The sequence below is a fragment of the Mastigoproctus giganteus genome, chromosome 6 (assembly GCF_048544385.1).
Source record: "Mastigoproctus giganteus isolate SK-2022 chromosome 6, ASM4854438v1, whole genome shotgun sequence".
Lineage (NCBI taxonomy): Eukaryota > Metazoa > Arthropoda > Arachnida > Uropygi > Thelyphonidae > Mastigoproctus > Mastigoproctus giganteus.
The window spans coordinates 18,091,824-18,119,206 of record NC_143580.1 but is presented as its reverse complement, the minus strand read 5'-3'; the positions used below and the strand labels follow the sequence as shown (position 1 = coordinate 18,119,206).

Genomic DNA, 27,383 nt, shown 5'->3' with positions numbered 1-27,383 from the left:
TGCGGCAACAACTACCAAAAAAAAAAAAAAAAAAAATAGCAGTCAGGGGATTGAACTCTGGTCTACTCAGACAGTGTGTGCCATTGCACTCCTGCTCCTGACTACTTGGCTATGGAGGCCTTCGGGCATATACATACAGGGTGTCTCAAAAATACATGGCATAACTTCAGGAATGAGTTCCTCATATGTAGACAATGAAAATATTTTATATCAACATAGTTCCGGAAATGCTTGGTTCCCGAGTTATTAACGGGAATGTCATATCTCCCACAGGTGATTTCCTTCATCACAAGGTACTTTTTATTTATTTATTTATTAACACACAACTGTATATACATTCTCAAGATATCTTAATCAATTTATATACAATATTTATATACAGATTTAAATACATGCTCTTATAAATACTGTAGTCTTTCTGTACATTGATTGTGTGTGTCCTGATATGAAGGGTGGCTCCTAGACACAAGCCCATCTCCACCTTTTACTCCTGAGAAAGCTCAGAACGTCTGCAAAACAGGCCTGAAAAAAAGAGCATTATGTCAGGTCATTTCGCCACCAGGGATTAACTAACACCTGGATCCACCATTCTCTATGTGTGCTGTAATGCACAAATCCTGCACCTACCGGAAGTAGTGCTATACTGGTAGGTGCCAGCAATCCAGCCCCCAAGGCTGCCCAAACTTGGAGGCCAGCGAAAAAAAAAACAAAAAAACAAAAAAAAAATAAAATAAAATAAAAATTTTCCAACTAAGAACAATGTACACTTGTTGAACAAAAGCAACATTATACGATTATTTACATGTAAATAGCAAATACATACACTTAGAATGACATTAACTTAACACTTAGAAACATTAACATTAACATTATCTCCACTTGAGAGTCCATCCACAAATGCAAGCCTGCAATTGGGTGTCCAGGAGCAGAAGATCATCTCGCTGTAGACAAGAAACATCCTATAAAGATGACATTACACGAAGTGTTCTGTCGTCAAATGTGCAGCACTTCCCTTAATTGGTATCCTGCAATAGATTTCTTAGCTCCTGTCTTCTTTTAAAAACTTTGGCCGAGAATTCCTGAAACAAAGCAAAGATGTCCCACCTCTGAACCAAGAGAGGTAAATTACTAAATAGGAATTACTAAATAGGTTGCCAAACCTCCGTGAGGTTTGGCAACCTATTTAGTAATTCCTGCCTGTCTGAAGTATACAGTCCGCATTCAAGGATGACATGTCTCCAAGATTCCACCTCACCGCACGAACAGTAGGGGTCAGGTTCTAATCCTCTTTCAAATAGTTTGGCCCTTAAGCCATGTCCAGTGATTAAGTAGCTCGTGGTCATGGTGGGAGCAAACCAAGACGACACCCTCCTGTCCATTGCAAAGCTTACGGCTGGAATGAAGCCTCTTGTAATGGTTCCATACTCACTCAAATCCCAACGTTGCTGCCAGCAATTCACAAGCTCGCCCCAAATTCTACGTTTTTCCTCCTTTATGTTGTTATTTGGATTAGAGGCGATATTCAATATTTGTAACGCCCTTCCCTTCTTTAAGTTATATACAATACCTCGGAAAATAATGTGTAAATCCAAGGGGATGGTACCTGCAATAACCTGTAAGGCATTTGTCGACACAGTCCTTGGAGCGCGTATAACTGTAAGCAACATTGTACGTTGCAGGGACAGAAGCTTGGCTTTAGTTGTAACCTTGGTAGCAGCCGCAAACCAAATACCAGCACCATAATCTACAATGGGAAGAAATATCGTCTTGTAGTACAATACCAGAGTTTTTTTGGATAAACCCCATTCCTTGCGGGAAATTCTAACAACTGCAGCTACGAACGTTTTGATTTTTTCATTGATTTTAGTGACATGTACATGAAACCTGAGACGATCATCTAAAGTTAAACCCAAATACTTGGTGTTTTGTACATATGGAATTTGAGTACCATATAGGGTTACCTTTGGCGGCCTTCCATAATCGAAGTGGTGTTTAAACACCATGAAATTGGTCTTGGTGACAGAAATCTTTAGTTTATTCAAACCCGCCCATGCCACTAAATTATTCAAAACTGACTGAATTTTTTGTTCGAGAATTTGTCTTGATCCTCCCTGCACCGCCACCACCAAGTCATCTGCATATGCAACTTTGATGAACTCATCGCTATCCTTCGTGAGCCACTGGTCTAGCACTGCATTCCAAAAGAGAGGTCCCAAGACTGAACCCTGAGGGCATCCTCTTGAAACGGTAGTCGTGTATGATAACTGCTTTGCACATACTCTAATTTGTCGATCCTTAAAGTAAGATCTGAGGACTCTGAACAGGTAGTCATCACACTTTGCCAGTTGCAGTGACCTGAGAGCACTCTCCCACCAAAGGGAATCGAAAGCGCCCTCAAAGTCAATAAAAACAGCAAGAACATATTTGCTGTTTGCCTCCTGAATGTAAGTCAGCAGGGTTGAGATTGCGTCCTCAGTGGAACATCCTTTTTTGAATCCAAACTGGCAATCAGAGGAGAGTTTATGTTCTGTAAATAATTTAAAAATCCTTGGGGCAATCATCCTTTCAAATAATTTGCCAAGATTTGCCAATAAAGAGATTGGCCTGTATGCTCTGGGGTTTGTTTTTGGCTTTCCCGGTTTATGCAAGATTTTTAAGAGCGCAAGCTTCCATTCGAGAGGGAAAAGCCCTTCTAGCAGGCATTTATTAAATAAGTTTAATAAAATCTCAGGGAAGAATTCATAAAATTTTTCAATTACTTGATTCTCAATGAGGTCAATGCCAGGACATTTTTTATGGTTCAATTTAGCTACTGCAGCACCTAGCTCAAGCATATTAAAAATGGCAGTTTCGGTTGTCCCCTTATATTCACGATTAATGCGTCTAATTTCCGCTTGATCAGGGCTGTCCATAAACGGCAAATCTTCCGGAAATAGGCTACTCACTATCCCTTCGACTGTAGATTCCCAGTCCAAAGTTTCTTGATTCTCTCTAATTATCGTGTACTGACAGAATTTGGTGGTTTTCCATTCTGACCATGTACTCAAATCAGGAGCAAGCGGATATGTACTTTATGTACGGTTTGGTGGATGGCAATGTTCTGGAAGCTCGTCGTTTGTACCACAAAAGGTTCCCAGAACAAAGATGTCCAGACAGAAATGTTTGAAGGTATCCATCACCGCCTTTGTGAATATGGGACTTTACACCCCGTGCTGCTGACAGAGGACAACCAAGATCTACTACTCCTGAAGTAGAGGGGTGGGCCAACTGACTGGCCTCCACATTCACTGATTTAAACTCATTAGATTTCTTCTTGTGGGACCATTTAAAGTCATTGGTGTATTCGACTCCAGTAGCTGATGTGGAAACTCTCCGCAATCAAATTGTGGCAGGTTGTGAGACAATACGAAACATGCCAGGAATTTGGCATCGTCTTCGCGAGTCCATGAGATGTCTATGTGAGGCCTGTATTCAGGCAGAAGGTGGACATTTTGAACAACTGCTATAAGGTGATGTGAACAGTTAAGTGTCATAGACAGACCTTCAAAACTTAGAAACCAAGCATTTCCAGAACTATGTTGATATAAAATATTTTTATTGTCTACATTTGGGGAACTCATTCCTGAAGTTATGCTGTGTATTTTCAAGACACCCTGTATGTATATATGTATATATATACATACATATATATACATATACATTTTAAAAAAATATATCTTTTTAAAATAGCAACCCCAAATATAAAAGCCTGTCAAATTCTATAGTACTCTAGTGCCACGAGTATGTTGAAGACTGTAAAGCTGAAAGAAACTTGTTGAAACTGGACTAGCAGAGGCATATAATGCAAGACAGCAAACTTATTTAGCATTGCCAAAAAAAAAAAAAAAAAAAAAATTCTTCCTGTTTCAACAGTCCAGTCATTTCAAAAGTTTGTCTAGTCCAGCCTTGAATTTATTGAAGCTGTCAACTTTCACAATGGCAGATGGACGTTGCTGGCTAATGGCAAATTTCTGCACATTTATTCTACAAACAACTTTCCTCAATTTGAATTTATGCCCCTCAGGTGCAGAAGCTGAGCAAGAGAAAGAATCCCATCGGCATTGAGCTTGCTCAAACCATTCAAGCCATATAAACCTAAATCAGATCACTTCGCAGGTGCCTAGTCTGCATACCCTGCAATTTGCAGATATTAAGCCTATCTTCGTATTAGTGACCCTTTGTTCCACTCACTAATCTCACTCTTCTGTACTCATTCTAGTAGTGCAACATCTTTCCTAAAATGAGGCCTGCAGACCTGTATGTAGTACTCAAAGTGTGGCCTGATCATTGCCTTATACAAAGGGATAATCACCTCCTTATTCCTGCTAGCAAAATTCCTATATAGCATTGACAAGACCCCCATGAGCTACTCTTGCAGCGTGACTGCACTGCTCAGAAAACTTAATATTTGACAGGACAATTACCCCCAGGACTTTTTCGTTCTCCACTACCCTGAGTGTAAAATATAAAAGTACAGTTGGTATGTTACTCTGGGGTTACTGCTACCCATATACAGTACTTTACATTTGTCAATGTTAAACTCATTTGCTACCTCAGCCCATCTGCTCAACTTTTCTAGATCCTGTTGCAGTAACGTACTGACCTTACTGTCATTAACAACCCTACCAACCTTCATATCATCTGAAAACTTGGACATTAAGCTTGATATACCTTCATCAGTATCATCTGTGAATACAGAAAACAACAATGAGCCCAACAAGGACCCCCTGGGTAACTCCACTAATTTGGTTATTCGTTTTTTTTTTTTTTTTTTTTTTTTTAGGAGCATTAGCAACTAAGGCCATATTGCTCCGGTGGGGTGGTCATTTCCTGACCTTTCCGCATCCTCCGTATTTGGTGGTGAGGGGCTCGAACCCCGGTCTAATCAAGAAACGTATGCTATGCACTGCTGCTCCTTCCCACCTGGCTACGGAGATGCCAACTCCACTAATAACATTAGTCCATGAAGAGTAGTGTCCATTGATTACCACTCTTGTCTTCTCCCACTCAACCATCCTTTTATCCATTGTAGCAACTTTCCCTATATGCTATACTGCTCCAACTTGTACAGTAGTCTTCCAGGTGCATCAAAAGCTTTCCTAAAATCCAAGTATATGATATCAAAATTATTTTCTGCATCCAGTTCTTTTTTGACCACATCAGAGTATCCAATCAAATTGATCAGATAAGACTTCCCCTCAGCAAACCCACAGTATGTCTAAACTGTAACTGCAGTCTTGTCTAGATGATCCTGCAATGTTTCCTTAACCAGTGACTTCGTTATTTTCCCTGAAACAGAAGTTAAATTAACAGGTGTGTAATTTCTCGTGTCACCTTTCAATCCCCCTTTGTGAATTGGGGAAACATTTGCACATCTGAGTGGGCAATGATTGAGTGTCATTATAAGTGAAAACAGTGAATTTAAACTCCAAGAAATATAAGTTTTTTGAAAACTTCGCCATTTTATTTACTTAATTGTCGTATTATATCATATTTTATAAGTAGCTTTATAGTCCTAGTTATGCTCATTATTTTTATTTTTAATTTAGACAGAGATTTTGTAGGTTTCTACTTAATATACCTAAAACCGTTTTTTTTTTTTTTTTCATTTGAATCTTGTGTTGCCATTATTATAATATAGAGCGAGTGGTAGAGAATTAATTTTTTAATTGTGGTAAATACGTAGCTCTAACATAAAACTAGATAGTGTAATATGTATCACTGCTTCCAGGAATCTATTTGATAGTGTAGTATTAATAATTAATTAAATTGATTAATCTTATTAATTTTTATTGTTAACTAAGTGTATTCAATCGGATATCATGCTCCAGACTGGAGCAGCAAAGCAACGGGCACAAAGTAATCAGGAATGCTGTGGTTTGGGGAGAATTGAGGGGAGAGATTCTCCAATGCATAATAGCCTGAAAAAATGTGAAACTTGTGAAATGTTTGTGGACCTTCTGAAACAGGACATGATCTAGCCAAGGAGGATGTCTTTGTGTGTGCTAGGTGCAGAGAGTGTCAAGAAATCAGGTGCCAACTCAGTATTCTGATGGGTGCCTAAGAGTCAGGTAGATGCCCTAGAAGTTATTAAAGTGGGGGACTCATCAAGCTCTCAGCTGCCCAACTCAACGTCAAAGCTTACTCTTGTGCATCAGACAACACAGTGGCAATCTCCAAGGCAGAATGCGCTGGTCATGCAGGAGCTAGTTATTGTGGGTGATTGCACAATTACCCCCAGGTCATTTTCATTTTCCACTACCTTGTGTGTAGTACCATACTGTTGGTAAGTTACTCGGGGGTTATTGCTACCCGTATGCAGTACTTTGTTAATGTTAAATGTCAATTGCCATTTTTCAGCCCATCTGCCTAACTTTTCTAGATCCTGTTGCAGTAGCATACCACCACCCTGCCAACCTTTGTAACATCTGCAAACTTGGTCATTAAGCCTGATATGCCTTCATCAAAATCATTGATAAATGTAGAAAACCACAATGGGCTCAATACTGAACCATGGGGGGAATCCACTAATAACATTAGTCCACAAAGAGCAGTGTTCATTGATTTCCACTCTGTCTGTTCCCACTCAACAATCCCTGTATTGAGAGCAGCAAACTGCCCTTAACAGTAGATACTCTTGAAGAAATTAATATGAGGGGCCCCATCAAGCTCTCTGCTTCCAAACTCAACACCAGAGCTTGTGGTGGGTAAATGTTTCAGATACTTCAGAAAACTTTGCTAATAATACCTGATCCTCAGCTAAAGAAAAAGATGTAAAATGAATATAAAAGCTAGAAGTGTTCTGATTTTGGCACATAAAAATTGGCTAACAATCAAAAAAATAGCATGAAAGTGATAATACCTATTTAAGAAATTTTTCAATAACCAAAACCACTGTAGATTCTGACTATTTTGGATATAAGAAATTTACCTGTAATATCAATTAAAAATGACTGCAAATATGAAAAAATATGAACTGGGAGAATATTATTTACATCAAATTGCAAAATATGACATATTATACCTCTGGAAATCTGGTTCCAACCTCCTGACTTATTGTTCTTTGTTTTTCGTTGACTGGCATATAAGCTTGAATCTGTTGAACCATCTGACTGAGAACAGAGTATGTCACCATGTTTCACACCCTAAAAATACATCAAGGACATTTTATATCATAGAATTTATGGTTAATTAGTTAATTATGGTTAGTTAATAAAGAAGAGTTTTTACACATTATATTATCCATTTAAAGTTTTAAAATGTCCTAGCCAACTTCAGAAGAATCATTACCATCTTTACTCTTCAAGAGCCTCCAGGTGTCAAAAAACAAAGACTGTAATGGGGGTTTGAGTGATTGCAAATGGAATTCAGAGGACTGGAAATAGGTATGATGTTGATGAATCCTAATTTGCATTCTTTTGTGCAGGGCTAGTGTGAAAGCAAATGCATGATATGACAGATCTATTATGCACTGCCCCTATTATACAAGCTGCAGTAGGTGGAATAATTGCATTGGGTGTATTTTCCTGATATGGACTGATGTTTTAAAGGACAAATAGAAGGTGGTTGACCATTAAAACATTTACCAATCACATATTCCCTATAATACTTCATTTTTACCATACAAAGATGAAATCACATCACCTTCTCTACTCCCCAACCCCACCAATCTACAGATCTAAAAGTTAATGACAATTTATGGGGTCCATTAGAATGTGGTATACAGGTATGCAGCTTGTTACCCCCATCACTGAAGGAATTAGAGGAATTATTGCTACAACAATAGCTTAAAATTATACATAGATACCTTTTGTCAAACAGTTGAATCAATATTATGCCACATCAAATTGAAGCCATAATTCAGTTCAGGCACATGGCAGTACAAGATACTAAGATTCAGTTTATAACATTTTGTTTTACCAGAGTTTCAACATAAAGTCATTAATCACTTACCACATTTGAACTGTAAATAAGTTGTCTCCCTCCCTACTACTAAAGCAGTCAAATGTGACACTTTTTATAGTCTAACCATACCTATAATACCCCTAATTATATCTGAATGTGATATGATGAAGATTTATTTACTGAACAGAACTTAAAAAAGATTATGTTGTATAAATAAGCTCTTACAACCAGCATGACTAATGTCTATTTTTCACACAAAGGCTAAGAAAAAACAAACAAACAAGCAGTCTTTTCATATTGGTATTATTCTCTCATTATTCTCTTGTAAGATCATAATTTTTGGTTATATATGTGTTGCACAATAAATCTTAAAATAAATGCAGTAAAACCATGTTAACTCAAAATGATTAGTATTAGAGAAGGACAAAAGATGCAAGGAAGCTAGGCTTTTGCTTCACTAGTAAAATGTAATAGCACCTTTCATCGTCATCATTCTACTCTTCCGTTTGGCACAGGTTGAGTCCCTATTTAGATATCGTCCTCCATTGTTGTCGATCCCTTGAATCTTGCATCATAGCATCTTTAAATTTCAAAATTGTTTTCTTTATTCCTTCTTCAATATCATTCAAGAAGATCAGAAACAAGAGGGGCCCTACCATCAAACTTTAAGCCTACTTTGAAGAATGTCCATTTATAACACCCCTCTGGCTTCTGTCCTTCAGCAATCCTTCAATTCATCTCAGGGTCTTGCTGGTAAACCCAGTGTACTGAAATTTATATAGCAATCTTCCACGTAGAACTATGTCAAATGCTTAGCTAAAGTCTAAGTATAGGAATGCAAATTATAAACTATGAGCATGCTCAACTTTTTTTCCCCCTTCCTGTTAATGGCAGAAAAATTGCTCAAATTATAATGCTTTTGCCAACTGTTGTGCTCTACAAAACAAATACTCATAAAAGTAACAGATATCTAGAAATTTTAAAAAGAAAGGGTTATGAAAATAAATTCAATTTAAAAGTAAATTAATAAGTAATTAAATGAATGTGTTAATTTATAAATTGATTAAACTAAATAAAAATAAATATGCTGTTGTTGTTATTTGGTTTTTAGGAGCATTAGCAACTAAGGCCATATTGCTCCAAGGATATGAGGTGGTCATTTTCTGACCTTTCCGCATCCTCCGTATTTGGTGGAAATAAATATGCATTATGATTATAATATTCAAGTAATACAATAACTGAACATTCAAATAATATAATAAAGTGACACATCTGCATACACCTGTTTCATGTGGAGAAAATTTAACAGTACATTTGAAATCATAACTGCTGTTTTAAATAATTAATGCAATAATGAACAGTAAAATTTGGAGGGGGGACAAAATGCTAAGTTTCAAAATAAAATATATATATATATATTAAACTTTTATGAACACGAAATACAAAATTATATCTGACTCAAACAATAAATTTCACAAAGTAAAATCTGAAATATGGGCAGGAAAAATAATATTACCTTCAGGAAAGCAGACCTTGTTCTTCTCAGCTGCAAAGAACCACTTTGCTGCAGGTGTTTTCTATAAATACCATATAAAAATGTATATATTTTTTAAACATAATGTTTTTATATATTAAATAAACCACAATAAAGAATACAGAGAAATATACTAATTAAAACTGTAGAAGTCCCTACACTAAATTTATATTTTACTTATTTTAGAATGAGCTTAAAACAAAATTAAAAAAAAAAAAAAAATCTGTATAAGTTTAAAAGAATAAAAAATATAAAAAATTAAGAAAGGGCTAAAAATCAAAAGATGCTTGTAAACATATTGTACCAATGATACTAGTTAAATGTTACAAACATAGTTAAAAAATAAAAAAAAGAGGTATATTTATTACTAAAATTATTATAATCTAGATATTTATCTTTGGTTATGCATCCTGTAAATTCTGTAACAATATCTTTGAAACAAAAAATGTGTAATGTTCATTTATTTGTTTTATCATTATCACTTTATCAATTTATCAACAATTTTATCAGTACATTTTAACGGATGAAAACAATAATGGCTGCCATATGCTAAAACCAGAAGCTAGATACACATGATGTATATGGCAATGTCCTAAACATATGTTGTATTTTTAAAATCCTCACAGAATTGTAATGGTTCAATTGATAAAAAATTGATATTGCTAATAAAATTGATAAAAAAAAAAAAAAAAAAAAAAAAAACCTTATTTCACCCATCCACTCACTCCAAATGTTTGTCAAGTTCTTCCTTGAATCTCTTGACGCTATCAACTTCTACAACAGATGGAAGTTTGTTCCAGCAATCAACTACCCGCTAGCTAAAGCAAACTTCTGCACAACTACCCTCTGGCTAATGCAAACTTCTGCACAACTATCCCACAACCATCTTTCCTCAATTTGAGCAATTTATGCCCTCTCAGGCAATTATTCTGAGCTAGAGGAAGAATCCCATCCGCATTGAGCATGCTCAAACTATTCAAGGCTTTATACATCTCAATCAGATCACCTTGCAGGTGCCTAGTCTCCAGACACTATAATTTGCAAAACTTAAGCTTTTCTTTATAAGAGCAACCCCTTTGTTCCATTCACTAATCTTGTTGCACTTCTCTGTACTTGTTCAACAGCTCTACATCCTTCTTAAAATGAGGCCTCCAGACCTGTATACAGTACTCAAGGTGTGGCCTGACCATTGCCTTATACAAAGGGATAACACCTCATTATCCCTGCTAGAAAAATTCAGTGTACATCATTCACAAGACACCATGAGCTACTCTTACAGACTGTCTTCACTGCTCAGAAAACTTCATATCTGCCTGCACAATTACCCCAGGTCCTTTTCATTCTCTATTACACTGTCAGTGTGGTACCACACAGTTGATACGTTACTCTGGGATTACTGCTTCCCATATGTAGTACTTTACATTTGTCAATGTTAAACTTCATTTGCCACCTCTCAGCCCATCTTCTCAACTCTTCTAGATCCTGTTGAAGCAGTGTACTGTCATTAGTGTCATTAACAACCCTGCCATCCTTCGTGTCATCTGCAAACTTGGACATTAAGCCCAATATACCATCATCAATATCATTTATAAATACAGAAAACAACAATGAATCCAACAATGAACCCTGAGGAACTCCACTAATAACATTAGTCCACGAAGAGCAGTGTCCATTGATCACCACTCCCTGTCTTCTTCCACTCAACCATCCCTTTATCCATAGCAGCAATTTGCCTCCAATGCCACACTGCTCCAATTTGTGCAGCAGTCTTCCATGTGCAACAGTATCAAACCCTTTCTAAGATCCAAATATATGATATCAAAATTATTCTTTGCATCCAGTTCCTTTGTGACCACATCATAGTATCCAATCAAATTAGTCAGACAAGACTTCCCCTTAACAAACCCATGCTGTGTGCGAGCTATAACTGGTCTTGTCTAGATGATCCTGCAATGCTTCTTTAACCAGTGCCTCTATTAATTTCCCTGGAACAAAAGTTAAACTAACAGGTCTGTAATTACCTGTCTCCCCCTTTGATCCTCCTTTGTCGATTGAGGTCACATTTGCACATCTCCAGTCCATGAGTACCTCCCCTGAGTCCAGGGAAGCTCTCATAATTATGGCTAAAGGTTTGCTTACTTCCTTTGCCGCCGCCTTTAATATAACAGGATAGTTTCCATCCACCCCCCAGGAGCCTTTCTTGTGTTTATCTTCAACAATTTCTCCTCCACTTTACTCTCAATTATTACAAGATTATCTAGCTCGCTGCCAGAGTTTAATACACCTCTAGCATTCGCCTCCCTGAATAACTTCTCATGTGTGAATGTCGATGCAAAATATTCATTTAGTTTGTTAGCTACCTGAGCAGGATCATCAACAGTTGAACCATCGATGTCAAGTGGACCAATCTGATTCATCCCCTTCCTTCTAGGGTTTATATAAGTAAAGAACTCTTTGCTGTTTTTCTTTGTATCCTTTGCCAAAGATTTCTCTTAATCTGCCTTCACCTGCCTAACCGCCTTTGTAACTTGGTTACAGACCAGCTTATATCTATCATAGACTTCAGTGTCACATGTTAATTTATACGTATTTCATGCATTTTTCTTTTCTGTAACATGTCTAATTAGTTCATCTGACATCCGTTTAGGCCTAAATGTTTTAATGTTTAACAATATTTCTTTGTTGGTATGAAAAGCCTAGTAGCTTCCAAGATTAATTCTTTGAATGCTTCCCATTTTGAATTTGCTGTTGGTAACATCATCAGTTGGTTCCACTGTATAGAATTTAAATACTGTCTCAGACCACCGTAGTCACCTTTACGAAAGCAAAAACCCTTCCCTTTACCCTTGATGGTAGTTACCTCTGTGTAAATCCCACTTCAGCATGCTGTGATCACTGCCACTTAGTGGTTCCTTTTATTTCCAGATTCTTAATGCATAAAGAATCACTACTGATAATCAGATCAAGAGTATCTCCTCTAGTTGCCTCCTGAACATGCTGCTGTAGAAAACAATCATCCAATAAATCCACAAAAGCCTTGTTAGTGTGTGAGTGACACACCCACAAATTCCAGTCAATATCCGGGAAATTAAAATCCCCCATTATAAGACACTAATTTACTGCCCCACTATTTCTCTACACAATTGCTGATTATACTCATCAGATTCATTAGGCCTATAACACACACCTACTCTCATTTTTCCTTTCCCAGTGCTTATGTCACACCAAACAGACTCAACATTGCATTGTCCACCCACATCAATTGGATGCACTTCCTTAGATTTTATGTGTTTCTTAACTAACAGCATAACCCGTTCTCAATTCCTGTCTTGTCTATCCTTTCTGTACACACTGTACTCCCCAAATTCCAGTTCTGCACTGCTTATGTCTGTGTGACACCATGTCTCTAATATCCCAACAATATCTGCCCATTCATGTCTTGACTAGCACTTCAAGCTCATCGAATTTATTAACTATACTCCTAGCATTGGTGTACATGCAAGTATACATGCACCTGTTTCTACTTTTTGTTACCCTCACACAGCCCATGTACTTACTTGTTCGACTATGACTCCCAGCAGTCCTATAAATTCTCATTGCCTTGCTTTCCAGGCTGCTGCTCAATTGCATTTCAATAGAAGCAGTGCAAGAATCACTTTCACCTCTGCTAGTGGCTACTGTTAATCTATTAGTCCGTGTATCCTCCCAAAGCAAGCAGTTTTCCGACCCACCTAACTCTACCTCGATAGCATTGGCAAATATTCTTGCACCCTTTCTATTTAAGTGTAACCCATCCCTGTAGAAGCAGTCTCTACTGTTAACAAGCACAGACCAGGCTGAGAAAAATTCTATCCCTTGAGCCTTGCACAATCTCTCCAGAGCCAAATTGATCGACAAGGCTCTCATCATATACTCCCTCCTATCGTGTCTGGGCAAAATTGCAGACACTTTCAAATGCAATCCTAACTCACGGCTTTTTTTTTCAGCATTGTCTTGTACTTGTTAAGTAATTCTGCTGGTCTCCTACTCTTAATATCATTAGTGCCAACGTTTTTAAGTTTAAACTTATATAAGTTTAAACTTCAGAATATAAACTTATAAGTTTATATTCTGATGATATTTGTCTGTGCTGTTTCTTGCAAGTTGTTGTAGTAGGGTTTTAGGTGCATCCGTGACTAAGGCCATATTGTTCCGTTCTATATTGTCTGTAAATTGTATGTATTTTTCGATTTTCTGAATGAAAAACCAGAGTTTCTGGGAAAAAACCATGCTAACCTTGCCTGAGACCAATTAACTCAGCCAGGTTGTGAAAAAGGCCCATAAAAATTCCTCATGTCATTGTCGGGACTCGAGCTCACTTTTTCACCCGGAGATTTTACCAACTGTGCTACCCACAAGGGCTTCTTGCAATTCTGTATCAGACTATGTATTTTGCACTTTATTCATATAATTATATTCATTCCATTTTAATTGAAAGATTTTTTTATTATTATTTTTAAATCATGCAACATTCATTTATGACTGCTAACAAAACTGATCTGAAGAATCTCTCATATAATCAAAAATCTTACTGCACTTAATGTGCTGTATGACTTGAGTAGACTTATGGTATTTTTTTTCTGGACAAGTTCCCTTGTCCAGAAAAAAAAAAAAGAGTACCTGATAAAGCAAAGTAATAGCCATCTTAAGAGCAATAAATTCATTTATCATACATAATAAAAGCATGCAATTTACCTCTTAGGAGATTTTTCCAATTTATGGCAATGATCTAAGATCTTCTGTTCTAATCTTTCTTTTTGCTGACAAAGTTCTCTAAATTTTTCTTTGCTATGGGGAGAAATTATGTATCATTAAAGTACACATGATTAAATACTTTCAAAATTGCAACTACTTAAAATAACTTAGCAGCTGATATCTCCATTATATTTCATTCAACTCTTTCTCTTTGTAAATGTATATACATTTGTACAGCAACTACACTTGTACAAAAGATCTACAAAAGCATTACAATAAAGAGACGGTTTCTTTTTAAGTTGGAAAAAGTAATAAATCAGAAGAAAAATTAACTCACAATTCATTTTCTTCTTTATGGAAATAACCCTGCTCTGTATGAAAAAGCAATTCATGATACTGCCTCAAGAGCATAGATACATGAGACATTAAAGACTGTTGCTCTTCTTCCAAGACTGTATTTTTCTGAGATAACAACTGAGAAAAATTTAAGGTAATTTAATAAAAGTAAACAATTATACATTAGTAAACAAGTAAAGCAAGTATTAGTAAACAAGAAAAATTTATATAAGCTGGCAACTTCACAGTCAGGGGACACCTGGTCCCCTGACTCCCTTGGCCACGAGGAGGTGCACCAGGGACTACAATCCAGGTGGTGACATGTAGGGGAGAATTTCAGAAAATTCTGAAAATCCCAATACGAATAGGAGCAGGAAGACAGCTTGAGAATTATGGGAAATGGGGAGGGAAGGAAAGAGAGAAAAAAGAAGGGAATAAGTACAATATATACAGAAAGGACAGGAGGGAGGGGTCATGCTTTTAGTTAAGATGCACATAAATTCTAAGACTTGTTATTGTTATTTGGTTTTTAGGAGCATTAGCAACTAAGGCCATACTGCTCCAGGAATATGCGGTGGTCATTCCCTGACCTTTCCGCATCCTCCGTATTTGGTGGTGACGGGATTGAACCCCGGTCTAATCAAGAAGCGTGTGTTACGCACTGCTGCTCCTTCCCACCTGGCAATGGAGGCGCCAATTCTAAGGCAATGCATCCAGCTGACATGAGTGGCCAGTGCAATGCTGAGTCAGTTTGGTGTGACATAATCAAAGGGAAAGCAAAAATGAGAGTAGGAGTGTGTTATAGGCCTAATGACTCTGATCAGTACAACAAGCAACTGAACAAAGAAATATAGAGTGGGCCAGTAAATCAGGATGTCTTACAATGGGAGATTTTAACTTTCCAGATATTGACTGGAACTTGTGGGTTTAGGCATTCTCACAATAGGAAGACTTGTGGATTTATTGGATGACTGTTTTTTGCAGCAACGTGTTAAAGAGGCAACAAGAGGAAGTAATACTCTTAATCTGATTATTAACAGTGATTATTCATACATTAAGAATCTGCAGATGAAAGAACCACTAGGTGGAAATGAATATTGTATTTGATGGTAGTTACAGCTTTAAATAAATCCCAGATCACAGTGTATTGATCTGGGATTTACTTAAAGATGTAATTACCATCAAGAGTAAAGGGAAGCTGTTTTGCTTTCATAAAAGTGACTACAGTGGTCTCTGACATGTTTTTAAATTCTATACAGTGGGAGCAACTGATGATGTTACCATCAGCAAATTCTAATGGGAAGCATTCAAGGAATTAATCATACAAGCTACTAGGCTTTTTATACCAACTATGAAATACTCTTTGAGGTACAGGCCTAAACGTCAGATGAACTGGTGAGACTCGTTATTATTGTTATTGTAGTATGGTTTTGGCAGCATCAGCAACTAAGGCCACATTGCTCCGTGTATATTGTCTGTAAAGTGCAAGTGTTCTAAGATCGATTTTCTGTTTCTGGATGAAAAATTCAAGTTTCCGGGAGGAAAAACAGTGCTGTCGTTGCCTGAGACAGACTGATAAGACATGTGGCAGAGGGGAAAAAAAAGCAAATTGCATAAAATTATTAGGCAACAGAGAAGCCTCTGGTACAATATAAACTAGTATGTAATCAAGTCACAAAGGAGGTTAGACAAATGAAGGCAGATTACAAGAAATCTTCGGCAAAGGATGGAAAGAAAAACAGCAAAGACTTCTTTATTTATGTAAACACTAGAAAGAAGCGGATGAATCAAATTGGTCCACTTGTTATCAATGGATCATCTGTTCATGATCCTCCACAGGTTGCTGAAAAACTGAATGAGTATTTTGCAGCTACATTCACATGTGAAGCATTCTCTAGGGAATGGGGAAGCCAGAAGTTTATCAAACTATAACAGAGGAGTACATGATTTTGTAATAATTGAGAGCAAAGTGGAAGAGAAATTGTTGAAATTTAAACATAAGAAAGGCACCTGGAATGGACGTCCAATTATATTAAGGGAGGCAGTGATGGAAGTAAGCAAACCCTTAGACATAATTATAAGAGCAATTTTGGATTCAGGGGGAGGTCGTCATGGACTGGAGATGTGCAAATGTATCCCCAATTCACAAAGAGGGATCAAAGGGTGATATGAGTATTACAGACCTGGTAGTTTAACTTCTGTTGCAGGGAAAATAATGGATTCACTGGTAAAAGAAGCAATGCAGGACCATCTGGACGAGGCTGAAATTATTAAGGTTTGTTTGTTTGTTATGGGGAAATCTTGTTTTACCAATATGATTGGATACTACAATGTGGTTACAAAGGAAATGGATGCAAAAAATAATTTTGATGTCATACACTTGGATTTCAGGAAAGCTTTTGATATTAAAATTATATGAAATTATACTTCATACACAGCATGGGTTTGTTAAGGGGAAATCTTGTTTGATTGGATACTGCAGTGTGGTTACAAAGGAAATGGATGCAAAAAATAATTTTGATGTCATATACTTGGATTTCAGAAAAGCTTTTGATACTGTTGCACATAAAAGACTGCTGAGAAGACAGAGAATGGTAATTAATGGACATTGCTCTTCGTGGACTAATGTTATAAATGTAGTCTCCAAGGGTTCAGGTGCTGGGCCCATTGTTGTTCTCTATATTTATCAATGATGAAATTGATCAGGCTTAATGTCCAAGTTTGCAGATGATCCAAAGATTGGCACTGTGGGTAATAACAGTATGCTACTGCAACAGGATCTAGAAAAGTTAGGCAGGTGGGCTGAGAAATAGCATGTGAAGTTTAACATTGACAAATGCAAAGTACTGCTTATGGATAGTAGTAATCTCAGAATAACATACCAACTGTGTGGTACTACACTCAGGGTAGTGTTAAATGAAAAAGACATGGGGGTAATAGTGCAATCAGACATGTTCTCTAAGAAATGCAGACAGGCTACCAGTACAGCTCATGGGGTTTTGTCAATGATACACAGAAATTTTGCTACAGGTATAAAGACGTAATTATCCCATTGTATAAGGCAATGGTCAGACTGCATACAGGTCTGAATGCCTCATTTTAGGATGTAGAACTGCTGGAACAAGTGCAGAGAAGGTCAATGAGATTGGCAAGGAGAACAAAGGTGTGCTCTTACCAAGAAAGGTTTCAGTTCTGCAAATTGCAGCATTTGGAGACTAGGCACGTGTGAGGTGATCTAATTGAGGTGTTTTAAGGCTTTGAATGGATTGAGCAGGCTTAATGCTGATAGGATTCTTCCTCCTACACATAAGGGGTCACAAATTCAATTTGAGTAAGGATAGTTGATTGTCAGAACGGGTTTCTATCTGTTATTGTGGAAGATTATTGCTTAAATAAATTCAAGGAAAAACTAGACAAACTATTTGAGGGAATGAATAAGTGAAATTGGAAGTGTTTTTCTTTTTTTTTTTTTGGCTGATGTTGTATAAGCTTGCTTTCTTGCATCATTTGCCACTATTAATGCTAAATTCCTTCCATATTTTAAGCCCATTTCATTTAAATTAATAAATGATTTATTCCAATGAAGTGCACTTACTGTTTTGTTAACTAACAGAATGAAGCAAACTGAAAAATAAGTTTTTGTAAAACTTTTTCTGTTAATGTTATCTATCAATGTTATCTGTTATCATCTGTTAATGTTACTATCAATAACATTAACAGATGACGGCAGAACATATTGAATCGTTAAACAAATCAGTGCAATGCCACAAGTGACAAAAACTAATCAGCATGACAATACAAAATATTTGGATAATGGTGGCCCTTACTGCATTAAAAAATTAAGAAAAAGTCAGGCAAGAGTATTCACAATAACACAGTACTAAAGAAACCAAACTTAAATAAGAATATTAAATGATCATGAAAATAGGTCACACCTGACTAGGTGGGAAAAAAACTAAACAATTCTATCTACTCACATAACACTGCTCTACATTTAAATATATAAAGAAAATGAACAATTCAAGGGGGTAAAAAAAAATCAGGAAAAAAAAAAACATTGCTATTTCAATGCAGAGAAGTGTGTGGGAACAAATATTTGGGAATTAGATTGTAATTCCCACATATTTGTTCCCTTCATCAGCGCATGTCTGGAATTCAATCTTGCTGCTTTTATTTATACAAAAATTAAAATTAGTCTATAAAAATAGAGTACGATTAACACTAGTGGATGCAAAGCAGTCACATCTGCATGTTGTTCTATAATTTAAATTAAGATATAGCTTGAAGGAAAGTAAAACCCAGAAAGTTTTTCAAAATGCTAGGAATTGGCTGTTGTTTTTTTGTGGTCTTACAAGGAGAATAAAAGAAAAATGGCTCACCCCTTTTTTAATTTATTTGCTTCAAATAATGTTCATGTTATCCATCCTCAGTGTGTTCAGAAGCATAGGGTACCAGTCTGAATTATATTTAATTGGAAGGTAATTTTACAATAGAAGCTCCTTGATTAATATTGATTTAAATCAGTTACAGGTATATATTTTTTCTACAATGCCCTTATTCTTTATTTAGTTTAATCTTCCCATTCCAGTTTGATCTTTGTATTTCATTATAAGCTTTTGTTAATATTCATACCTTGCTTGGCTTTGTCATTCCACAAATGGCTTAAAATAAAATACATTTATTTATTTAACTATACTTATATAGAATCGACTAATATTTTAAACAAAGCTTTACCTCACAGCAGCTAGTGAGCTTAGATACTTCAATATCTAAGCCTGCCATCTCACTGCGACATTCTGCCAATTCACCTTGGAGCCCAGTATGTTTTAATTTCATTTCGTTGTTCTCTGTCTTAAGATTTTTATGGGTAACCTGAAGTGATTTGAAGTCAGCTACTAACTGTTCATTAGTTTCTTTCAAAGATTTCAGCTGTTCCTAATATTTAAAAGGATAAATTAAATAATATATAACCCAATTATAAATATGGTGTGACCAAATATACTTGCAGATTTATATACAAATAAAGCAGATATGTATCAACATTGTTGTACATATGTATATAGGTACAACAATGTCAACTATATACATATGTCCATACATGTGTATATAGTTGAGCAAATATATAGGTTAGAAGACTATGAAAAGTAAACTTCAGTGATATCATAGCAAAATTGCAGTTTAAGGGTCAATCACCAAAATATTATTATACAGTAAGCACCGGTTATAATGATCACATTTGCAAATTGAATATTGACTAATAAATGGCAGTTCTAATAAGCGAAAATTGATGAATATTATCCACAGGCTATAAAAATAAAGATATAAAGCACAAATTTACACTTTATTACCAAAAGTTTATTACCAATTAAATGATGTGTGAAAATTGGAAGAATATTATCCACATGTCAGCAAAATAAATATAAATTTAAACTTAAGTTATGTACATAGCTTAATTAATATACATATTAATTAAACGTAACACTTTGTAATATAATTATATGTAATTTTAAATAGTCACTTATTTTAGGTTGCTTTAAATTATCACTACAAAGTCTATTTATAGATTTTTCTATATTGTATAACAGTCTATATTCATGATCACTTGCACGAGTTTCCTCCAAGGCTCTCCTCAGGATGGCTATAGTTTCATGAGTTTGCAGTTTTGTAACTGGAATTCGTTCGGGTCCATCTTCATTTTCCTCCTCCTTGGTGAAATTATCCGTCGCAGACGGGGCAATTTCTTCTTCTGTTAAAGCTGTAGTAACTATCTGTTTATAACAGATCGTACGAACAAAAAGGCCCATTAAACCGAAAACTGCAAATTGTTTTTATTATTTTATGATTGTGACCTCTAGAAATGTGACCTCCAGGAGTGTGCTTTAGAAAAATATCACAGAGGCATTCAAATTGATTCTTATAACCGAAGATGTGATTCTAATAAACAATGAATGTTTATTGCAATTTATCGATTTGAATTGGTTCTTTGAAATTTGATTCTCTAAAGCAGCTGATTCTAATAACCAATGATAACTATAACAGGCACTTACTGTAATTAGGAAATTATGTAACATGGTGATTTTCCATGAAATTTTCCTCTATAAATAACCACTGTTTTTGAAAAGTTTGTTTATTTAGCTTATTGACTAAATGTACTATACAATTAGGTAACGTTATGGGAACCTTGACAGAACCCATCATCAGACCATACTTGGCTGTACTGTTAACAGCTTCTTATCTTGCCAAATTACTAAGTCTCCTTCATTTACTGAATGAAGGAGACAGTCATTCAGATTCACTATTAACAGCCTCCTGTCTTGCCAAATGACTGTCTTCATTCAGTGAATGAAGGAAACTCAGTCAGTTAGATTCACTGAATGAAGACTTAGTCATTCAGCAAAACATGAGGCTGTTAACAGTACAGCCAAGTATTGGGTGATGATGGATTTTAGAAAGGTTCTCAAAACATTATCTAATTGTATAGTACATTCAGTCAATTATGCCTAAATAAACTACCTTTTAAAAATTTTAACCCATGTGATATAAGAGTGGTTATTTAGAGAAGTTAGTTAGTTATTTGGTTTTTAGGAGCATTAGCAACTAAGGCCATATTGCTCCAGGATATGCGGTGGTCATTCCCTGACCTTTCCGCATCCTCCATATTTGGTGGTGACGAGTTCGAACCCTGGTCTAATCAAGAAGCGTGTGCTATGCATTGCTGCTCCTTCCCACCTGGCTACGGAGGCACCTTATTTAGAGAAAAATTTTTTCGAAACAGTATTATAAAATATCAGTATATTTTAATCCACCAAAATTGAGAGAAAAGACAACAATATGCAGGCTCCCTGTTTCTGTAATAAACTGTATTCATGTAATAATAATCAAAAATTAATTTAATAAATAAAGTTTTGAATTTTGATAGAAAAAATTAGGCCAAATGGATGTCAAATAATATTACAAGCATATATCTCACTATTGACGTATCAAATAATATTACAATTAGTACAAGCATATATCTATTGACGTAAAAGAGAACCAGATTAAAGTGTTATTTTCAACATGACATAGAATACAGGCATTTCTAGGCATATAATTTTACTAATATATATATATATATATACATACACACTCCCACCTAAAAGTTTGGAATCAGAGTATCATAACTGTTTTTTGTTCATTTTTTTTAAAATTAACTATGACAATGACAATTAACATAAAAAAAACCCCAATACAACATATTTTAAGATTTTTTATAAATCATCGAAAAATTTACAGCAAAACAATTTGAAATGATTAATATTAACATTATAATACTGATTTTTCATCAAAATATCCTCCATGAGATTTTATCACTACTTTACACAGACGTGGCAATTAATTTTATAAGTCTTGACTAACATTATCAGGTGATCTGCAAGGTTCCCCATAAATTTTGTGAAGGTGGCAGACCTCACGGACTTGATGGCCTAGATTATCTCATAAAAGCGTTGGGTTTACGTCAGGTGATTGGGTGTCCGCACCATAATTTGCAATCCTTCTGTTGTTTAGTTTCTAGAAAGTCCCTGCACAGTTAGAGCTGCGCTCTGGGTCTTTTGATAAAAGAGCTGCTATTAACTAAAAGGATTTATTAAGGAGAAGAACGTAAAAGAGAACTAGAATTCACCTTTTGAAAATCGCAGTGAAAGCACAGAGAAATTGCTCAGTCACAATCGCTTGGCACCTGGGGCCCACTGGTGTACCAATCTGAGATGCCTCGTGTGATGAAGGGCATTGTGAAAACATGACTTCCTGTGTTTTGGCGCTCTAACAAAAAGGTGTGTGTGACTCAGACAATTTTTAGCGAATGGTACACCTCGTACTTTTGTCCAGAGGTTGCTCAGTTTGGTGCAGCAAATGGTTTGCCTCCCAAAGTCATGTTGGTGCTGGACAATGCCCCAGGACACCCAGCCAACCTCCAAGAAATCCACAATGACCATTTGGAAGTTGAGGTTGTGTATTTGCCTCCCAATACAACTTCACTTTTGCAACTGATGGTAAAAAAAAAAAAAAAAAAGGTAAAGTGCAGATATTATCAACCCACTGCAGGATGGAAGCCTCCTCAACAATTCGTGCTGAGGGAAGTGGACCATAATCTGCCACGCTGGTCCAGTGCAGGTTGGCAGATCGACCATATTCAGCAATCAGGGGCTTGAACCTCGGTCTGCTCAAAGAGCATGTGCTACTGCACTCCCACTCATGACCACTCAGCTACGGAGGCAGTCTGAAACCGATGGACCAGGGTGTAACTGCAACATTTAAAGTATATTATTTGCATACAACTTTCAAAGGGATTGTTGAGGCTGTGCAGTCTGATATAACTGTGAGGGACTACCAGATGTCATATAACATCCTGAATGCCATCACAAACATTGATCCTGCATGAATGGCGTCTGGTGTAAATTGTGGCCCGAAGTAGTGATTGATTTTGTAAGGATTGAGACAGTTTCGGAAGTGGCTAAAGATGTTTCTCGCATAGCTAAGGATGTTGGTATTGACAACGTTGATCCAGATGATGTTGACCAGTTGCTGGAGAGTCATGGTGAGCCACTTTCAAGGGAGGAATTGGAGGAACTGACTGTGCAACTTCAACATGAAGTTGACACACCAGATGGAGTGAAAGAGTTGGAGCCAATGAGAACATTAAAAACAAAACATATTCAGAGTGCTCTTGCTAAAATTCGTAGTGCATTTGATAAACTTTGCGATAATGATTCTGATTGAGAACATCGAAAGAGGTGTCAACATGATGTTGATGCCCTACTACAACATCTTGGAAGAAAGAAGCAGGAAGTCATCAGTACTATAGTTCTTGACAAAGAAAGGAAAGGTACCCTCCAAACCCAATGATCCTCAACCAGAAACCTCCAATTAATGTCGCCCCATTACACCATTGTCACATAAAATATCAGTGAAGTAAATACGTACTCAAGTGATGACCCCACAGGACCAAAGTAAGTTAAAATTTTATTTTATTAATTGTTTTATGTATAAGTATAAATAAAACATGCGCATTAAATGTTTAAAATATTTAATATTTATAAACAGAAATATTTGTACATACTTGGGAAAATTGAGAATTTTGGAACCTATCTCATTCAATTACATTATAATTTGGTCTTGTTTTACAACTTTTCATTTTACAACCCTGTTTTGCTGGAACCCAACTGTGTCATAAAATGGGTCGTAGCTGTACCAAACGCTCATCTCCAGTGACAATAGAGTTGAGGAAATCAGGATTGTTTTGACACGTCTGGATGAAGTCTTTGCATGATGACACTGTGTTGCCTCTGCTCATCTCTGAGGCTGTGCAGCATAAATTTTGCACAGCCCTTCCTTTCCCCTAAATCTTCATGTGAATATGATGAATTGTCTCCTTATTCATACAAAACTTAGCTGTCATTCTGAAGCTCAAATGATCTCTTGCCACAATTCTCAAACTTTTGCAACTCTGTCCTAATTTTGAGAGGTCATGAATGCCCACTTCTTAGGTCATTACGAATACTTGCATGTCCATTTCTGTAACACCTTACAGCATTAAAACACACTGGTATATCTTAACATTTCATCACCATAAACAGTTTATAACCTTTCATTCATTCCTTTTACAGATTATCCCAATTTAAAGCAAAATTTTATATTTGTCCTTTGCTCCATTGCAAAATTATGACATGGAACGTTAATGTTACTAACAAAACTGGTTGTTACTTGAAACATGTCGGCATACTGAACAATCTCTGTACCACCATCTTTTGGAGAAAGTTTTTATCCTGCTCCAATGACATCATTACATTTGTTATTAAGTTATGAAATTATTTAACTGCTATTAATGAATAATATTAGCTATTCACTGACAATAGGTGATGGATTAAGCTTGTACATAGGGCTATCAAATTTGATTAGACACAGATATTTGTTTCTCCCCTCCTCCTGGGGTAAGGACCCACCCTCCAAGAGAGAGAAGAAGCCAAAGTCCATTCCATCCACACCATTAGTTCTGCTTCCTTATAATAAAAACCCAGAGATTAGACTGTAAAACTGGAGAGATGGTGACCCCATTCATATGTGAAATATTCAGTCAACACTTTCACTGTTTAGTGAATGTTTTTACAAATTTTAGGTTATCACTTGTAAACAACATCAATGTTACACCTTTCATCCATTTATATTTGCCCATATGCTGCCTAAAGGAAAATTAAGTTGTCTGAAGGACTGAAGACTTTCAAAATGCATTCACAGATCCTTGACATTTGGGGAAAAGGCTGCTGTCAAAGACATTCGATGGCAAGACTTCACTGAAGCAACTGGGTGAAACTTTTCACTTTCTCCCTTCCAAAATATTCTGTACTATGTGCAGTATATTTTGAAAGGGAAAATAATTTTATTTTTGCCATATGTGTTATGTACAATATATTTATTCTACTTTTCCATGTACTGTATGTTACTTATGTATTAAAAAAAAAATTAGATAATTGAGAGCTATTAAGTGCTCGATAATTCCTATATTCTATTATATTATAAATCAACAGGGATTACCTTTATTTTTGATATAGGAAGCTTCTTTTCCAACTCCCCCGTTGATTCATAATTAAAAAAAAAAAAAAAACTTGCACAGTGCTATGTATAAGTTGCACTATAACAAATGCAATATTTTTCATCTTTTTATAAATATAAAATGACCACCTGATTTCCAGAAAAGATGAAATCCTGAGGTTGACAGATTTGAGAGTTCTGACTGTATTTGGTGCAAGACATGGGGGGTGGGGGAAGAAGAGCTTTGTTTTATGTGATAAAAAATTACCTATAGTTAAAAACAAGATTAGTTTAATTACACAGCACTTCTCACAAGGGTAATTAAACATAGCAAATTCTCCAAAATAGATAATACAAAATTACCTGATTATTCATAAGATTTACCTTAAGTTGGGTATTGTCAGAGCGCAAACTAATCAGATTTCTGCCATCAGATCGGGCACGCTCATCTTCTAGGACTTCTTTCAGCTTCATAACTTCTTCTTGGGAGAATAAAGCAGCCTGAAGTTTCTCCTATTGATTTCATCAAGTGCCATTAAATGATGGATTATAAAAGGACAATGAAGAAAATTTTTAAAAATAAATTGAAAATTAAAAGGATATGAAAAGTACTCTAATTCCTCCCCCCCCACGATATTGTTACTTTAGTAGTAATTTTTTTTTTTTTAGAATAAGAACAGAAATTAAGTATATTAACACAGTTTATTAAGCATAAATTTATTATTCAAGTATATAAAAAAAATAAGTAAAATGTGAGTAAAATAAGTAAAAATAATTTCATAATAAAGTTTTTGTAGAATATTCCAAATTTTTATTAAGTTCTCATCCAACACCCTATGCTGACTTCTTTTCCTGCTCTTTGTATCGGTTGCTGAATGACTTTTCCGAAGCAGCCAAGAACCAAAATATTTTGCTGGATAACAGCAGGTCAGCAGATGGCCCACAATTTTAAGGAACAGCAGTGAAGAAACTGTTTTTGTCATTAACGAAGCACTGGTTGGCAATCAGATTTATTTCTGAAAATCCTCGTTCACATTCACTTGGTGAAATTGGTATCGTACTCAGGGCGTTCATCAAATGCTTCAGTTCTTTGGAAACCTTATCAATTAGGTATCCCCGAAATCCGCAAATTGTATTTAACTCTAATTGACAATTTTCTAACTTCATTTTCACCAAATTCAAACAATTCATGTTTAGAAGGTTTAATACCTTCGTTGTCCTCATTTTCCTTCTCTCGTCATCGGTATTGTCACTAGTTCTGAAATTTAAATTTTTTTCTTTTCTTTTCTTTTTTTTTTTTTTTTTTTTGAAACTGTCCAAAATATCAGTATCATTCAGATATTCAGGTAAAGTAAAGTGTAAACAGAGATAGGGAGAAAAATTTCGGAAAAATGTGGATAACGCATTTCCGCGAAATAACAGATGATTATTTATGAGGTAAAAGAAAATCACTTTTCTAATTCTCGAATGGGGCGCTTTCAGTTGATTCACATAGATGTCCAACCTACGACCCGCGAGGAAAGTGAATTAAGCAGCATTTTAAATTTTATTATCAAAAAATTTTTCTCATTAAATGTTTTGTTCAGTAAATGTAATTGTGTATTGTACTTAATTAAATTTTTGAATATTTTCAATTTTACTTTTACATGCAATAAGATATCGAAAATGTAACACACTAAAGAAACTTTATATGAAAATTTTCTTCCCTCAACCAAAACTATTTTAAATGTAACTTCCAAGGGGAATTCAAAATAATTAAACAGAGGTCCGACTGAGTAATTTAGAATTATAAAAATGGTTATACAGTTTTACATAGAAAATATCTTAATAGACAGTAAAAAAATGCAAATTTAGTTAAATCATTTTAAGCTTATTTGAATAGTAGGTAAACATGTGAAAAAATTTACGGAATATTATAAATTTCGAAGTGCATTGCATCCAAATGTCACACGTCACTGTTAATAAAGGTGCAGGTATGCCGTACCGTTGCGTACTGTCACAAAAAAAGCACTGGTTATAAGTATTTATTTTTTTATCATATATATTTTTTGAAATGATAGTTCAAATCACAAAAGGTTTACAAGCTGAAAGGCCTGACATAGCCAAATGATCTGTGCAGAAATGTAATAGCACACATCTGAGTTGACCATGGTTCGAGCCCATGTGATCATTAATAAATATGATTAATGATTGTTAATTTTCGTAATGATAAGTTGTAAACTCCTCTGACTTATCTGGTCATGCTGAAATATAAACAAGGTCTTTTTTT

General features: G+C 35.7%; 1 protein-coding gene across 1 annotated transcript in view; it reads right to left on the bottom strand.

Moving 5' to 3' along the window:
* The window catches only part of LOC150084017 (protein Daple-like), a 303,433-nt gene that overhangs the window by 14,431 nt on the left and 261,619 nt on the right, over positions 1 to 27,383 (bottom strand). Inside the window, exons 24-29 of the mRNA XM_090375738.1 lie at positions 25,499 to 25,627; positions 19,283 to 19,483; positions 14,550 to 14,686; positions 14,213 to 14,305; positions 9,461 to 9,521; positions 7,064 to 7,184 (exon numbers count right to left, since the gene is read on the bottom strand). Of these exons, the coding sequence (XP_090231864.1) occupies positions 7,064 to 7,184; positions 9,461 to 9,521; positions 14,213 to 14,305; positions 14,550 to 14,686; positions 19,283 to 19,483; positions 25,499 to 25,627 (742 nt within the window). The remainder of the gene's footprint in view (positions 1 to 7,063; positions 7,185 to 9,460; positions 9,522 to 14,212; positions 14,306 to 14,549; positions 14,687 to 19,282; positions 19,484 to 25,498; positions 25,628 to 27,383) is intronic.